Source organism: Astyanax mexicanus, chromosome 3 (assembly GCF_023375975.1).
Source record: "Astyanax mexicanus isolate ESR-SI-001 chromosome 3, AstMex3_surface, whole genome shotgun sequence".
Taxonomy (NCBI): Eukaryota; Metazoa; Chordata; class Actinopteri; order Characiformes; family Acestrorhamphidae; genus Astyanax; species Astyanax mexicanus.
The window spans coordinates 28,330,009-28,346,691 of NC_064410.1; the positions used below are offsets into that span (position 1 = coordinate 28,330,009).

Sequence of the window (16,683 nt, forward strand, 5' to 3'; positions counted from 1 at the left end):
TAGAGTCTTTTCAAAGTTGTGTAGTGTATGGAAAGCTTTAGATAAATGGTAACAAATTGGATATGTATCAGATTTTAATATCACAAATGATAGTGGCCCAAATCAGAATTTGTCAGTCAGATTCAGTATTTTTTTCCTGTTCACATTGCTACTCAGAAGACACATCTGTCCCACATTTTGGGCCACACTGCTGTGCGAATGTAGCCATAATTCCAAATTATACACTGAACCACTAAGAAAATGACAAACATATCAGGTGAATAGTTGAAGACACTTCCTGTTTACTTTCAGCAAGGAATAAATAAAGAGACGACCAAGAGCTTCAGTTTTCCACAAGTCTTTTATCTTACATTGCATAAAGGCAATACAAAATAACATAAAAACACTGGCAGTTGAGACACTCATGTTTAATGTGTGTTTGGGACCGCTGAAGGCAACACGCGGTGACAATCGTTTGGTTGGATTGGTCTTGGCGTCAAGCCTGGAAGGAGTGATGACTTTAAACGTGGAAAAGAGACAAGAGCGAGGAAAGACGGAAGCGAGGGAAAACTAACTAGGAGCTCGGATAAAAACACCCAGAATCTTAATCTTCTTTTTTTCTAGACTCCTAGAGTCTGGTGAGTGCTAACTGGGAATCGTTTCTCTGTCTGGATCAGACTGGAATCAGATCCAGAGTCAGTGTGTGCTGATGAGCTATGAAGCAGCTGATTAACAGCTGTACTTAGTGTAGGACACGACAACAAAATGACCTAAAGCCAAAGCTGCAGAACATTCATGTTGATGCAAATCACACTGGCATAGGCACACAGTACACCACTGTGTACTGGAAGAATTCCAGGCGGAATCTGTTGAGCAGGATCTAGAGAAGTGTTGTAAGCTTTAGCATGGCTTTACTAGGGGTGGGTGATACGATGACATCACTATCAGGATATGAGCATATTGTGGACATAATTAGTACTTCTACACTGGCTGACTGTGTCCTTAAAAAAGTGATTTAAGCGATATTTAGTTAATGCAGAGGATCTACACAGAACTAAGGGCGTTTTCACATCTATGCACTATTTGGTCTGGTTAAAACGAAATCTTGTCCGTTTGTAACATTAGTGAGGTTCGATTGAGCTGGTGTGAAAACTGTAATCGCACTCGAGTACGGATCAAAAGAAACGGTCCGAGACCACCTAGAGCATGATAAACATGATCTAGTCTCGATTCGACCCAGCTATTAAATATAGTCAATTTATTTCAGCTAAACTGCTGATGCGACGCAGTTTAATCTGATATATTAGCCAGATAACGCTGAATGCCACAGCTATGAACAAACGCTGTGTCCATGCACGTGCAGTCTGTGCTTTGTTCACTTCTCACAGCCGTGGTTTACTATGCTTACATCTGCGCTGCACGCAGAAACACTGTTTAAAAGCGCAGCGTTTCAGCGTTCAGTGTTAAAGCACAGATAGACGCGCTGAAACACAGAATCCTCTCGCTATTTTTACTTTTTTCATAAATTTATATTTACTTCCTCGCCAGACAGCTCTGACCAATCAGAGGACACAGCCTGCTCACGTGGTTTATTGATGCCTGTGTGAAACCAAACCAAACAAAGGGAGAAAACGCTCCAAGTAAAGAAACTCATCAACTAATTTGGACCAGAGAATGATTGATGAATAGATTTGATGGGCCTTTACTCTGTACCTGGCTAAATATATAAGGTAATCTCTGTTGCACATACCTCCATATCGACTTTAGTACTGCTTGTAGTGTCCTTTGGAAACAAAGTATGCCTGAGACAAGAGTTCAAAAGCAATCAGAGCAGCTGAGGAGAGTTCCAAAAAGACTTCCCTCCGCGAGTCATACTGTTAGTGCCAGCACCACTGGCAGACGGCTGCACAACACATGACTACATTCACACCATTTCAACATCCTCCTAAGACTGCAATGGTGTCATATCGGACTGCCATGGAGTAACTCATGGAGAATGACAGCAGGTCACCTTTAGTGACGAGTCCTGTTTTTATTTGGGTGGAGGCAACTGTTGGAACACACTCCTTGCTCTGCTGCTGTCTTAAGAGAATGCCTTGAAGACACAGGTGGTTTGCCATAGCCAGCACCTGTGTCTACCTATCCCCACTTATCCCTGGCTGACAAAAAATGTGTGCAGTGCTTTTGGAAGTGCTATCAACACTCCACCTCTACTGCAAAAGCTGCAGGAATTGTGTGAGAATATTCAGGTAGTATGGGATGGATTATTACAACCATTTTCTGATGAGAAGTATACAGTTTCATGAGAATGTCTCTAAACATCATGATATTGCATTTCTGACATTTCACCCACCCCTAGTTTGTAATAAAGGTAGAATAGAGCTAGAAAAAACATATATAAGCAAATACAAAGCACAACTATAGAAGAACTAAGGCATTTAGATGGGGGGGGGGGGAGAGTAAATACATATATGAATATATAAGGGGGAAAATAAAATAAAATAATCAATTGACACTAATGATAAACACAAGGACTGGATCTTCCATCATCTCTGATGTAATAAAATAAACATAAAGGACCTAAACATGTAAACCTTAACTAGAATCATATTCCTGGTCTCATGTGTTCTTATCTTTCTTTCAGTCTTTTATCACTCTGTATTTTTACTCTGTGAAGCATCCTGTTGCACCTTCGAAACTAGAGAAATGTTGGTTGATATAAACAATCAACAAGAAACATTTAAGAATATGGCAAATTTCTACAGGGACATCGTTACCCGTAAAACCAATAAACCACAAGCCTCTACTTCAGTCATAATAAAGCATTGCCGTCCTACAGACAGTTTAGAATTTCAAGCTTATTCACTAAGATAGATAGATGTTTATGTAGTATTATAAAGTGCATCAGATGGTAAAATGGATAAATACTGATGTATTCTTAAGATATGGGAGATTAAACTTAATTTGTATCTGTTATTCTAAAAAAAAAGCTGTTTTCATAGTAGATTTTTATTGTTTTCTACAAAATCATATTTTTTGCAGATTTATGATGCCAGGAGCAAAGCAGTCTTTTATTTGTTCGTTCCGTACTGACTTTAGAACAGTCCTAGCTCCACCGAAAGGTAGTTTCCACTACTACTCTACAGAAGGCCCACAGGCCCATATAACAAAAACATCAAACGGGTAATATCAGTCCACTTACAAGAAATGTTTACAGGCAATATCAACTAAATAAGAAACTATATTTTGTGGTTTTCAGTATTAAACCTCATAAATTGATGCCTCAAATAAAAATAAAAAACTAGAATGAAAACCAATAAAAGAAAACAAAGATAAAACAAAATCAATAAAACTTTGAACTGAACACTCTCTGCATTCTCTCTCATTTCAGAGATGAGAGCAAGACCAAAGAAATAAACAATCAAATTAAACAATCAACACTGAATCTCTTATCTTTTGTGTTTAAAACAATTCCTCTCCTTGGATATGCGATATGCTTTGTTTTAGGACAAAAGCATCTAAATAAGTGATTCAAGCAAAACCAGCAACTTCTAAAGCTGGTTTAGATATATTATTTTAGTCCCCATTACAACGCAACAGAAAAAAAAAAAACGAAGAAAAGTTGACACACAAAAAGGCAGAACATTTGAACATTTAAACATTTGGTGATTTAGCTACTGGTCGCTCCCGCAGCGGGACGTCGTGGCAGCACAAGCGGCTCGGCTGAGCCAAACCTAGTGGTCCTGGAGGGAGGGGTCCGAGCCAAGCACGGGTTAGTGTGTTCCCTGACTGAACACTCAGAGTCTTTGTGTTATTGATCCATCTCTATTCATGCTCTGCCCACAAAAGTGCTCGTTTGCGTAGCTACTGTTGCAGGGTTGGACAAGGTTTGCTGAATCTTGGCCAAAAATCTCATTAAGTGTAATGAGAAGCTGTAGCGAGCAACGTAGTTAGGAAAACATCTACATTTCGAGATCATTATTAGCGCCATGGATATTTATTTCGGATGTGCGTAAAAATTCCTTGTATGGATCGATTACATATAGCTTTTTTTTAAATGTAATCAGGCTAATGGTAGCATTGTGGCAAATTTGTTTGTGGTGTGATATTCAGCCTGGATAGTTCTATTATTTTAGCTAGCTGCCTAGCTCTATAGTGAGACAATTGTATTTGGAGATAGCAACTTATAGAGCTAATTTAACACCGGAGAGGTTAAAGTTGAGTAATCTACGACATTTTAAACAAAAAATGAGCTACAGTTTTTTTTTTATTAGGTCAGGCTAAATGTTAACTAACCTTTCTCTGCAAAGCCTTTGCAACCTAAAAAAAAACATTAGTGGACAGAGCATATTTAGGTCAATGTGTCAATTGTCTGATCTGTTCTCCTCTAAGCAGGGAAAACTCTAAGCAGTGCATTGCTATTGGTCCTCAAGAACCAGGTTCTAGAAGATAATCTTATAGGGCAGCGCTAGTGTACAGCAAGATTAGGCTATTTAACACACATAATAGTGCAAGTGAAACAAGTATAGTTCAGTAAGGAGGGCTCTTGGCAGTGTGTGTTAGTATGTGTGTGCCTGTTGGAGTGAGCGTGTGGGTACGTACACAGGAATGTGTTGGGAGACTCAGCTAAAGGCCACTTACTGAAACTGGGAAACTGCACACGGAATGAAGTCGAAATCTTTTAGCCAAGAGTTGAGAGTGTATCCGAGAAGTACGCAAGTAATGGGACTTTCTAGCCAGAGAGATTTTTACCTGTGAGAGAGATATAAAAGAGCAGATGAGTGGGACAGTGACCTGCGAGTGACGAGACAGAAAAGGCAACAGGCTGGAAAGAAAAGTTGGGGAACGAGTGCAGGTCCAACATTAAAGGGATGCTTCAGCATTTTACAATCGGATCTCCAGCTGCCATTGAACAATCACATACAGAAGGACAACTGTCGAAACTAAGCTTCTATAAGATGTTTCAATAGTACTTCTGTTTTTTTATTTATTATTAGAATTTTTTAAGTTATATATTTGTTTATGTATTTTACTGATGTGGCAGACAGAGATTAGGGTGGAATATACTGGAGCACTCCTTTAACAAGGCACTAGGCAGGTCATACACTGGACTAGGAATAACCACCAAGACCAAGTCCAGATTTTACTCGCTGCCTCAAGATCCCCTTGAATTTTGTGCATTTTTAGTGCATAGACCACAAAAAAATAAAACATTTATAGTTATTGGCTTCAAGTCTGGTTGCGGGGACTATTAGGATTAGTGTTTGAATGTGTGGTAGATCAGCTTCTAACACTTGGTAAAATGTGTCTCTATGAGTGTGTATATTTGTAGGCTATTTTTTATTTATCTAGTTGTTTGTGTGTTTTTTTTGTTTTTTAATTCAAGTGTCCACTTGCCCTGCCTCGGTCTACTGGTCTTACTCTTGTGGTGTGTGTGTGTGTGTGTACACGCTACAGGCAGCTATGGAGGACTAGATCATGTTTCATCGCCGATAATCTCCATCCTCCCCTCCACTCCATTACTCCATCTTGCGGTGGTTGTTGTTGGATGGAGAATGACCATTCTGCAGCGGTCCATTTTTCGTTTTGGCATGTCTCTCTTTCTCCTGCGCGTCCTCTTCTTCAGAATCATCCGTCTCTTCTCGGTCGCTCCTCTCATCCTCCACAATGCGCTGAATGACAGATTGAGACAGTTTGTGACGTTTTAGAAAACAGCAGCAAATGCATGCATCATCTTTCAATGTGCGCGTAAGGCATCTGAATTAATGAATGATACTGATTCATAAACTTGTTTCATGGTTTGGCTTGTTTTCACAAGGAGAAGAGAAGAAGAACTTTATAAGAAAGTTCTTTCTTTTTGTTTTGGTCAGATCTGTCAGGGACGGGAGCAAAGAAGTAAATACAGGAAGAAGGTCCTGTTTTTAGGACTAGTGTATATTTCTGTGCTGTTTAACATGGAGCAACAATTTAGGTGACATTTGTTCAAAGATGAAATAATTATATTATCTGGGCTTAAATATACTAGTTTAAACTACCCCTTTTTTGGGGGGGGGGGAGGTTGAACAACACTGTGAAAGCTTTGCTCTGTTTTAGGTCTGTTCTGTCAAGTCAAGTCTTCAAATCAAGGATTTTTTTACTTCATACAAGTCTTATTCCAACAATCTTGTTTATTTAAAGAAATCTTTCAAAAAAATTGCTTACCCCTAGATTTTTTTTGCTTAATTTATACATTTACAGTAGCAGTCAAGAGTTTGGACACACATTAAATTCAGGTGTTTTTTTATGTTCTGCATTGTAGATTAATACTAAACTAGACAACTTTGCATATCTTGACATTTTCTCAGTCAACTTTATGAGGTAGAGTCACCTGGAATGCTTTTAGTTAACAGCTGTGTCTTGTCAAGAGTTAAATACTTGTACTCTTAATGTGTTTGAGAGCATCAGTTGTGAAGCTGTGAAGAGGTAGAGTTGGTGAATACAGTGAAAAGCCCCATTTGATTAATGTTTAAATTCATATTACAGCAAGAACTACTCAACTAAATATAGAAATGAAGGTCAGTCAATCCAAAAAACTTCAATAACTTTGAAAGGATCCTCAAGTGCATTCACAAAGACTATCAAAACATTATGATGAAACTGGCACTCATAAGGACCACCCCAAGAAAAGAATGACCAAGAGTTACCTCTGATGCCAGTTCATCAGAGTTCCCAGCCTCAGAAACTGCAAGTTAACAGCACCCCAGATAAGAGCACCTAAATGCTTCACAGAGTATTTTGTTTAACAAGTCCTTCCTAGTCTTACTTCAGTATTAATTTACAATGTAGGGAAAAAGATAGTAACACTGAACGAGAAGGTGTGTTCAAACTTTTTTTTTGTGGTAACAAGAAAAAAACTTACATTTCCAGGGAGGAACTTGATGGCCATGCGCAGAATGAGCACAAACCAGAAGATGTGTAGACACTGGAGCACGAACATAAGACCATTAAAGAAATAATATCCAAAGAATGGAGGATAGATGGTCACTGGATAAACCCACGTACAGTGCATGATCCTAAGAAAGAAAAACAGAAAGATAAATTATATATAATCCTTTCATTCAAAGAGAAAAAAATATGTAAAAGGTAATGCTCAATTTGCTCTTTACAGAATAGATCTCTTTTTGTTTAGAGGGAATGAAATAACTGAAGTACATAGCTCACCAGAACGGCAAGATCACAAGTCTTGTGACGAAGAAGACAGCAGCAAATAAGATGAAGATGTAGTTACACGTCTTTCTCCAACCAGCATAGTTAAACATTTTAGCTGACTGTAATAGGAGACAAAGAGAGAGAGATGGAGCGATAAAGGGAGAGAGAGAAAGGGGGGGAGAGAACCAGTATTGTTGCTTATAGCTTCCACAAGGTGTCAGCGTTACACTGCATCTGTTACATCATTTTACTTTTTTACTGCGTGAAATACATCTATCAGGCAGAATTAGGCATTTCTTGATCTCTGGTCTTTTTAAATTGAATTACATTTCATGACATTTAAATGTAGAAATGAAATCTAACAGTGTAAATATGAGGTTTCTACAGACACACTGATACCCAATCAACACTCAGAAAGCGTAGAAATGTTTCGCCTGCGTACCTCCAGGAGATAGTCGGAGCTGTCATGCACCAACATAATGAGAGTTCCAGCTCGAATGTAGTTCACACACCAGGAGAAACTGATTAAGAGGATGGTAGCCACATGATGAACAATCTGCTCCTTGAAATCCTGAGAAAAAGAATAAAAAAGAAAGTATGAAAGACAAAATTGAATTCCATTAACTACCTTTAATTTGTTTTCGGGGTCACTGTTCTGTTGGGACACCTAACTGTATCCAAGTTTCAACTGTCTAACGGTTGCCAAACAGAATAAAACAGCCCCAAAGAAATTTGCAACCACCACCATGTTTAACAGTTGGTACAGTTTTCTATAGGTTGATTGCCTCACCTCTGGTCATTGTGTAGATTAGATTAAAGGCCACTACAAACATTTTAACTTGTGCAACACACTCTGCAAGTTTATGCACATTGTATACTCACTCACATAGTTAAAAAGTTGTATCTGACATGCAGCAGAAATAAGAGACCACTTAAAAATTATGATTCTTTTGATTTTACCAAATTGAAAACCTCTGGAATATAATCAAGAGGAAGACGGATGATCACAAACCATCAGACCAAACTGAACTGCTTACATTTTTGCACCAGGAGTGGCATAAAGTTATCCAAAAGCAGTGTGTAAGACTGGTGGAGGAGAACATGCCAAGATGCATGACAACTGTGATTAAAAACCAGGGTTATTCCACCAAATATTGATTTCTAAACTTCATAAATATGAACTTGTTTTATCTAGATTATTTGAGATCTGAAAGCTCTACATATTTTTGTTATTCTAGTCATTTCTAAATCTCTGCAAATAAAGAATAAAACAACAATGTTCATTTTACTCAAACATATACCTATAATAGCAAAATCAGAGAAACTGATTCAGAAACTGAAGTGGTCGCTTAATTTTTTTTCCCAGAGCTGTATATTCTCTACTTGGACCAATTGAAATGCTCCAAAATGATCTGGACCAATACGAATTTTATATTGACTGAAAACGTTTTTTTCCCTTTTTGTGTAAAAGTGTGATTATAGCGATATATAGAGTTTTTTATATGTTCTGTTACATAGAGAATAGCACCTCTGATGTTGCAGCAGCTCGTGGCCAGATGAGCCCTCAAGATCTGAGTAGTGCTGCCCAACTCAAGTCATATTTGTGTAAAATCCTATAATATAATATTACTCTACCACCTCTTTCAACAGACTTCCTTCATTACAGATGCCATTTCTGTATCTCTTAGCTTGTCCAGATATGCATGTGTAAAGCGTGTCCTTCAGTGATGACTCAAGGCATGACTTACACTTCCTCTGTCTGCAGCGGGAACCCAGGAGCAAGAATTGAATTGTCAATTGACAATTTTCACGTAATGACACTTTAACTCAAGGGGATTACCAAAGTTATTGCATCAACAGGTTATTTTTTACTTGGATGGATGCGTTACATCTAAACGGTCATGTTTGCACAAACAAGGTGTGGGCGAACATAAGGTTGGTGAAACAAAGGCATCATTGTCTGTTTATTCTACAGGGAACAGCTGACTTAAAACTGTAAAGTGAGTGTACTGACATTCTCAGTACTAAGACGCTCTTAGCACTCATTATTGGAAATTACCTCTGTAATAGGTTACATAGCTATTTTCCCAGCTAATCCATTAGTTTATTAGTTTTAATTATTTTATTTCTATTAGCAATCACTGGCTCCAGCCTGATAATCTGAGCACTTACACCACTGACCATGTAGTCGCTCACCTTTTAAGAGTTGCAGGTCAAATGTTCAACAGCAAAGGAGGGTCTCAGATCATGCAAGAGCTCAATCAGAAGGTTATACAGTATAATTGACTGTGATCCAGTACAGTTTTATGCTCCTTAATGTTTTGTACTGTGGAGAAGCTCTAACCAAGAACAAAAACTAAACATCTAGCATCAGTACCCAACACATCCTCATGTTGCCCTCATGGCTGCATGCAGCCAAATGCTCCCAACAATGTTTCAACGTGTTATATAACACTCCAATTTAATACATTTAATTGCAGAAGAAAAGCTGGATGAGGAGTTTTGGATAGTTTTTCATTCCAACAAAAAGTGTCACTGTATCCCTAACCCAAACAGATTTATTATCTAAATATGTTAATGGTGTTATGACTTCTGTTTATCTACTTTATCTAATGAGTGTATATTTTCACTTAAACTTTTCATAAATTCTACTGATGCTAATAATCCACCATCCAAATGTACCAACAAAGAAAAAAGTGAATTATGGTAACCAATAATGTATTAAAAACATGGTATTGCTATAATGTATTAATTTTCAGCTCTTTGTGAGCAATATACTAATGTGAGCAACTAAATGACCTGGAATATATTTATTTATTTATTTATTTATTCATTCTTTTAAAACAGTAATATGCAAGAGTTGGTATTTCTTGCTCCTGAGCTCCCCCTACTGTCAACAAGTAAAATTCATGCTTTGAGCCTCCACCATAGGATATGTTTTTCACATAACACCTGGTCAAAGTCAGACCTATTTTATAAACAGACTGTATAGAGCAGACTGGATGAAAACAGCTGAAAAGTGAGCCCACTGGGTCTCCTACCATCTCTTCTGCGCATAATCTGGCTCCAATTAAATAATTCAAATAATCAAATAATTTGAAAAAGAGCTAAACAAAGATGTACCATCTACCCTTTTTTTTTTATACAGTCTATTATTTCATCAAAGCAGCACAATGCAGCTAGCAGCGTTTTGAGCCCAAAGCAGCACAAGCAGGGCAATATACTAATTTTCTGCAAATAAATGCTTTAAATGACAATATTTTAATTTGGAATTTGGGGAAAAAAAAAACTATATATAGTTTTTAGAATATAGCGATATATAGAGGCAACAAATTTATTGCATAATATTGTCATGATAATCATGTCCATAATGAGCTTGTAAACATCAACAATTGAAAAGCATACACTCACAATAGACAACAGTTGCATGTAGCATGGTTTAGCACCTAATACACCAAGTAGCACTTGGCTAGTGTAATTGATTTGACCATGATTATGTGTTGATGGTGGTGGTTGTTGTGTTGGGAGTTGCTGCAATCAAACAGGCCATTTGAACTTTAGGGGTGTACTCACTTTTGTTGTCAGCGGCTTAGACATTAATGGCTGTGTATTGATTTATTTTGAGGGCACAGCTAACAGCTAACACAGTTATACAAGCTGTACTCTGAGTACTTTACATTGTGTCAAAGTGTCATATCTTCAGTATTGTCTCATGAAATGTTCATAAAATTAGTGGTGTCAATCGATAAAAAAATTAATCAGATTATTCAAAACAATACTCGATTAAGTTTCTTTTTAAGAAACAGTTTTATAGTGGATATGTAAATGTACAGAAAAGAATAAATGTAAGAAATGTAAATTCTTGCAATTATACTGATATTAGTGATCTCATTTACAATACTAGTATTTACTTGTATGTTTAAAAATGCTTGATAAATTGGATAGAGGAAACTTTAATTTTACTTTATTGTAAACATCTCAGCTTGATTGTAAGGATTTCTATGATCCGGATCAGTTTGTGAGTTTGTTTATTTGGAGCATTTTTTCCCTCTGTTTGGTTTGGTTTCACACAGGCATAAACCTAAACGCACCAAAATGCGCACCAATAAAACACGCAAAGAACATTGTCTTTTCTGATTGGTCAGAGCTGTCTGGGGCGGGAGCAAGAAAGTAAATATAGTGAGAAGGTTGTGTGTTCCAGCGTGTATATATCTGTGCAGTGTGAAGCTGCTTTTACACAGAACGCTGAACATTTGCCACTGCGCTTTCAAATGAACGCTGCACATACCACGCTGCATGGAGCAGCAGAGACAGCGTTTGTTCATAGCAGTATTTTATCTGGCTAATAAATCAGATTAAACGATGTCTTATCAGCAGTTTAGCTCAATTAAATAGAAGTATATTTGATAGCTGGGTTGAATCGAGACATCACGTTCTCAACACAAGCAAACCACTTTAGTAAAAATAAATCTGTGCGTTGGGCGGGGCACATTACGGTGAAAGTTGGCGCTCAAACTTGGTGGCGTGATTAACTTGCATTAAAAAATAATGCGTTAATGATTCCAAACTTTTCACATGCTTTAACGCTTTAAGGTTGACAGCCCTAGATAAAATGTTTTCAAAAATGTAAGGGTTGTGCTAACATTTGTGAGATACTGTACATATATTCATAAATGTTACTCAATCGTAATAATTGTGTTTTCTATAAAGTATGGTTTGCACAATACAAAAATAACCAGAAAACTCTTTATAAGCCACTTACTTTTCGCTTCACGTCAGATGCCACGCTGAACAGAAGGGACATGTAGAAACCCAGTTCAATCATATAGTACCAGTACTGCGAGGGAAGCAGAGTCTGCGGACAGAAGAGTGACGGAGAGACATTGAGACTGACAGATATTGATTTCAACAAAAGCATAATAGGTGTTAAACCCCCAAGAGATCCAATCAAGCCTTTCAATCAAGTCAGTCACACTCTAGAACATCAGTTCCTCCAATCTCATTTCCAGGGTAATCCTGCTCAGCATGTTTCAGTAGCCTTTCTGCTCTAATAGACTTGACTAACTATCAGATCCCTCGAGAGCTGAAACAGTTACAGCAGACAAACACCACACACTGCAGAGTATGGCCTCTCCAGGACCGGGATTAGAACACACTGTTCTAGACACATGTCCAGCTATTTTACTGGATGGAGTAACAGATTATTAGTTCCTAAGTGCCAAATTCATGTTAAACACTAATTGGCAGAAGCATCTGATAAAGTGCTAATTTTATGACAGGAAAACACAAATATAAACATACCAGTGTTGGGAAGCCCTTCCACACCTCTTCCATTTTATAGAGCCAGGGTTTCTGTACACACAGATACACACACTTACACTGCTGACAGCTTCTTATCCAACATTACAACACTTACATTACAACACTTGACCTGTAGTGGGAAGTAGCAGAGTACTCACATCAATGAGGGCACCCAAGCCAGCAATGAAAGCAAGAAGGTAAAACATAAATCTCCAACTGTAAAAGAACGCACAGTTATCTCAGCAACGTCTGCTCAAATCACACAGAACTCTTTACATATCAAATACATTCAAAACATTAGCTTATATTCTTAAGCTCGCCAGTTAACATACTCATTTATATTTTCTATCCTCACCCCTTGTTTTCAAGTACAATTCTGTTCCAAGGGGAAGGCATAAAATCCTCTCCCAAAGAATTAAGACAACGCTTACAGATACAGGTGCATCTCAGAAATTTAGAATATTATTGAAAAGTTACTTTATTTGAGTAATTCAGAAAACTCATATCTCTATAAAAGTTGTCAGCAAAGGGAAGCATAAAGTGCTGTAAGATTTTCTGGAAAAACACTGCACTGACTTTGGACTTAATATAACACAGTGGATCAACACCAGCAGATGACATAGCTCTTCATTGTTTTCCCAGAAAAAAAAAAAAAAAATATATATATATAAAATTTTATTTCTAATTTTTCCCATTTTCTCCCCAATTTACACGGCCTAACGAAGAGTAACACATGCTTCCTCCGATACATGTGAAGCCAGCCACCGCTTCTTTTCGAGCTTTCATTGCCAAGCAGCCAGCTTGCTCGGAGGAAAGCGCAGCGACTCGGTTCTGATACATCAGCTCACAGACGCCCTGTGCTGCGGGAATCACCCTAAGAGTGATGTGGGGACAGAGTGCCATCTACCCACCCGGAGGGAGCAGGGCCAATTTTGCTCCCTCTGAGCTCCGGAAGTTTGATGGCAAAGCTGCATGCGCTGGGGTTCGAACCTCCCGCTCATAGTGGCAGCGCTTTAGACCGCTGGACCACTCGGCGCACTCCCAGAAAAATCTTACAGCACTTTATGCTTCCCTCTGCTGACAGCTTTTATGGACATGCGGATTTCATTTTCCAGCAGGACCTGGAATACTGCATACACTGCCAAATGTACCAATTGGTCTTATATAATATTCTAATTATCTGAGATACAGATTTTTGGGTTTTCACTGGCTATAAGCCATAATCATCAACAATAAAATAAATAAACGTTTAGAAGAGATCCCTCTGTGTTTAAAACATTTATATAATATGGGTTTCACATTTTGAACTGAAATAAAGTAACTTTTTAATGATATTCTTATTTTTTGAGAGGCACTCAATGCTGCAGCAATTACATTCAGATTTAAAAGGTCATTTAATCCAATATTATTTTTTTTATAAATTCAATGCTATTTTTAAAATCAAGGTTATTTTTACAGGTCGTTTTACGAGAGGTAATAAGCTCCCGAATACATACTGACACAGAGGGACACAATATGTAATAATGGCTTTTTCGGACATGAATAAAATCACTTTACTAATAATAACTTTAAACCATATACGTAAGGATTAAAAATTTTATTTACAGCTCTAGTCTGTAAACCACATCAAATACAAGATACATAGACACAGAGCTGAAGCAACTTGCAAAATACAGATCAAATGATTTTCCCAGCAATCAGGATCTTGTTACCAAGTTACCAGACAAATGCATAAACAGATACTGATTAAATGACTAATTCATACTTTAATTATTAAACATAAATACAATTTTCCCAGGAAAAGACAGAAAAGTAATGTATATTTAAGCTGTGGGAAAAGATAATATTTTGTGCCAATTTAAATTTTGCATGAATTTGTGAAAAAAAAGAAGAAAAAAAAGAAAAGGACCATGATGTAAACTTTATACTTGGGACATTTTTACAAATGCAGTACGGCCAGGTAAGTCATGCACATAAAGAGAAGGTTTTCGGTGCAATATTATGTCACAGTAACTCAGAGTAGCAGACTACAGCGGGACGAGCGCTCTGGAACAGAGCTAAGAGAGGAATGTGTGTAATGCAGGACATGAGGCAGGGCTCGTGCCTGGGCATCATCTTGTTTCCGTGCTTCTCTGCTTCTGTGTGTGTGTGTATATATATGTGTGTGTGTTTTTTTTTTTACCTGGCCTCCCTGAACTTCTTGAGCTGGTTGGGTCGCTCCTGGTTCCGCCGTCTCCGGAACCATCTCTGGACCTGTAGCTCTGAATAGCCTGTTTGTTTACTTAAACTCTCCACCACACTCTGCAGAAAGAGAGAGGGAGAGGGGGGGAGAAGATAAAATACATGACATATAGGGATTTAGTTATGAAGAGACACAGACAAAAAAAAAATAACAACAACATGAATGAAAAGTGGTAATCCAATATGGACTTTCATAAAAGCTGTACAGTCTACAATGCTTCATCTGTATGAGTACACTGATATGGGCCTCAGAGACCAGTACTCACTTTTTTCTATTTTATTTGAATTTTATGACCTCACAGGTGCACTGTGTAGTTGTATAATTACATACTACAGTCTTTCTGTTTATCTGCATACTATATTATCCTCCTTATTATCCACCTTTCACCCTGTTCAACGGTCAGGACCCCACAGGAGATACCAACACAGAGCAGCTTTTGTTTGGTTGTTTGACCTTAATCGTTGTTCGCGGTTTAAAAACTCCAGCAGCACTGCTGTGTCTGATCCACTCGTAGCAGCAGAACACACACTAACACACCACCAAGCCAGTGTCACTGTAGTGTTGAGAATGACCCACCACCCAAATATAGCTGCGCTGTGGTGGTCTCTCCTGTGGGGTCCTGACCACTAAATAACAGGGTGAAAGGAGGATAATAAAGTATTCAGAGAAACAGAAAGACTCTAGTCTGTAATTATAAAACTACAAAGTGCTCCTATATGGTCACTGGAGCTGATAAAACCTTGTCTCATACTTTGGATTCACATATATCTAATATATACATCTATATACCAAGATTCTGTATTGCTATCTTAATCAGTGCAACAATTATGGTTTACATTATGTGTGGAATTCTATATTTTCTTAATTTCTATTTATATTTATTGTGTTTCTGCTTCTGTGCAGGACCTAGAATCTATGTTTTTTATTCACCTTCAAACCTGTAATACTACAATGTATTTGAAAATATTAATATTAAGACACTGGAGGGCCCCTTGTTCTGCAAAAATATACTTATGAAAAATCAGTTGAACTGGTTGTTTAAGAGCAAAAACTGCTAAGATCTGCAGAACAGGAGACTCCACTATTGTGAAGGTCTTACATGCACCAATTAATAAGTCATATGTTAGAGAAACGTGCAGCTGGTAGAGTGTTAGACGTACCTGTGCAGGATGTTTGCTCGCAGTGCAGAAGTGAGACTCCAGTGCTGGGTTGGATTCTGCCCGCACTCGTACTTTCTCTTTTACACCCATCAATGATGCGAGCCAAGGTGCCACTGTCCTACAAACATCAATTGCAGATAATTGCAATCAATAAACATCCTAAAAACTCAATGGGACAATTTTTTCAGACAGGGGTTACGCCTAGTCCTCGACTATATTTACCTTTCCATGAAAAATCTACATTGAAATGTTTGTATTCTTAAAACATCTTTGAAAATCACATTTTAAAGTATATCATTTTTAAATTACCGTATTTTCCTAATTTTTTTTTTGGTCTTATTTTATACATAAGGCACAACGGATTATAAGGCGCATTTTAAGCAACAATAGTAAGGAACAAGGGTGTTGCACAGTAATCTATACAGATTTTTCTCCTGAAAGCTGATTATTTGGATGAGTAAAGTGCTTTCGTTTATTCACAGTAAGCAGTTAGCAGCAGCGCTAGACACAGTTAGCAAAGCTTAGCGCTAGTAAATGCCGCCCGACAGAGATACACCGAGGAACCCTGATTGTTCCGGTAAATCAGGGCACCATCAGCGCAGCTTGTTTTAACACTGTAAACACACAGGTTTGAAACCTCATGTCTAAACGCCAATGGAGCTAACACTCTGGTTAGCGGCTAATGCTAATATAACTTATTGCTGCAGTAACTTTACTGAAACTCCTTTATAACGCTGCACTTCAGCAGAGTGGCTTTACTGCTCTACCTGACTGGTAGAATTCACTGGATGATTTTTTGGGAAAGTTAAAGGA

The 16,683-nt window shown here is 37.9% G+C and overlaps 1 protein-coding gene across 2 annotated transcripts in view; it reads right to left on the reverse strand.

Moving 5' to 3' along the window:
• Nucleotides 1–321: 321 nt before the first annotated feature.
• The window catches only part of cers2a (ceramide synthase 2a), a 35,640-nt gene continuing 19,278 nt past the window's right edge, over nt 322–16,683 (reverse strand). For both annotated transcript variants that reach the window (XM_007230567.4, XM_049476274.1), the window contains exons 3-11: nt 15,871–15,988; nt 14,651–14,769; nt 12,627–12,684; nt 12,469–12,519; nt 11,930–12,022; nt 7,610–7,738; nt 7,180–7,286; nt 6,878–7,031; nt 322–5,651 (exon numbers count right to left, since the gene is read on the reverse strand). In XM_007230567.4, coding sequence (XP_007230629.2) covers nt 5,499–5,651; nt 6,878–7,031; nt 7,180–7,286; nt 7,610–7,738; nt 11,930–12,022; nt 12,469–12,519; nt 12,627–12,684; nt 14,651–14,769; nt 15,871–15,988 — 982 coding nt within the window. In that variant the 3' untranslated portion in view covers nt 322–5,498. The remainder of the gene's footprint in view (nt 5,652–6,877; nt 7,032–7,179; nt 7,287–7,609; nt 7,739–11,929; nt 12,023–12,468; nt 12,520–12,626; nt 12,685–14,650; nt 14,770–15,870; nt 15,989–16,683) is intronic.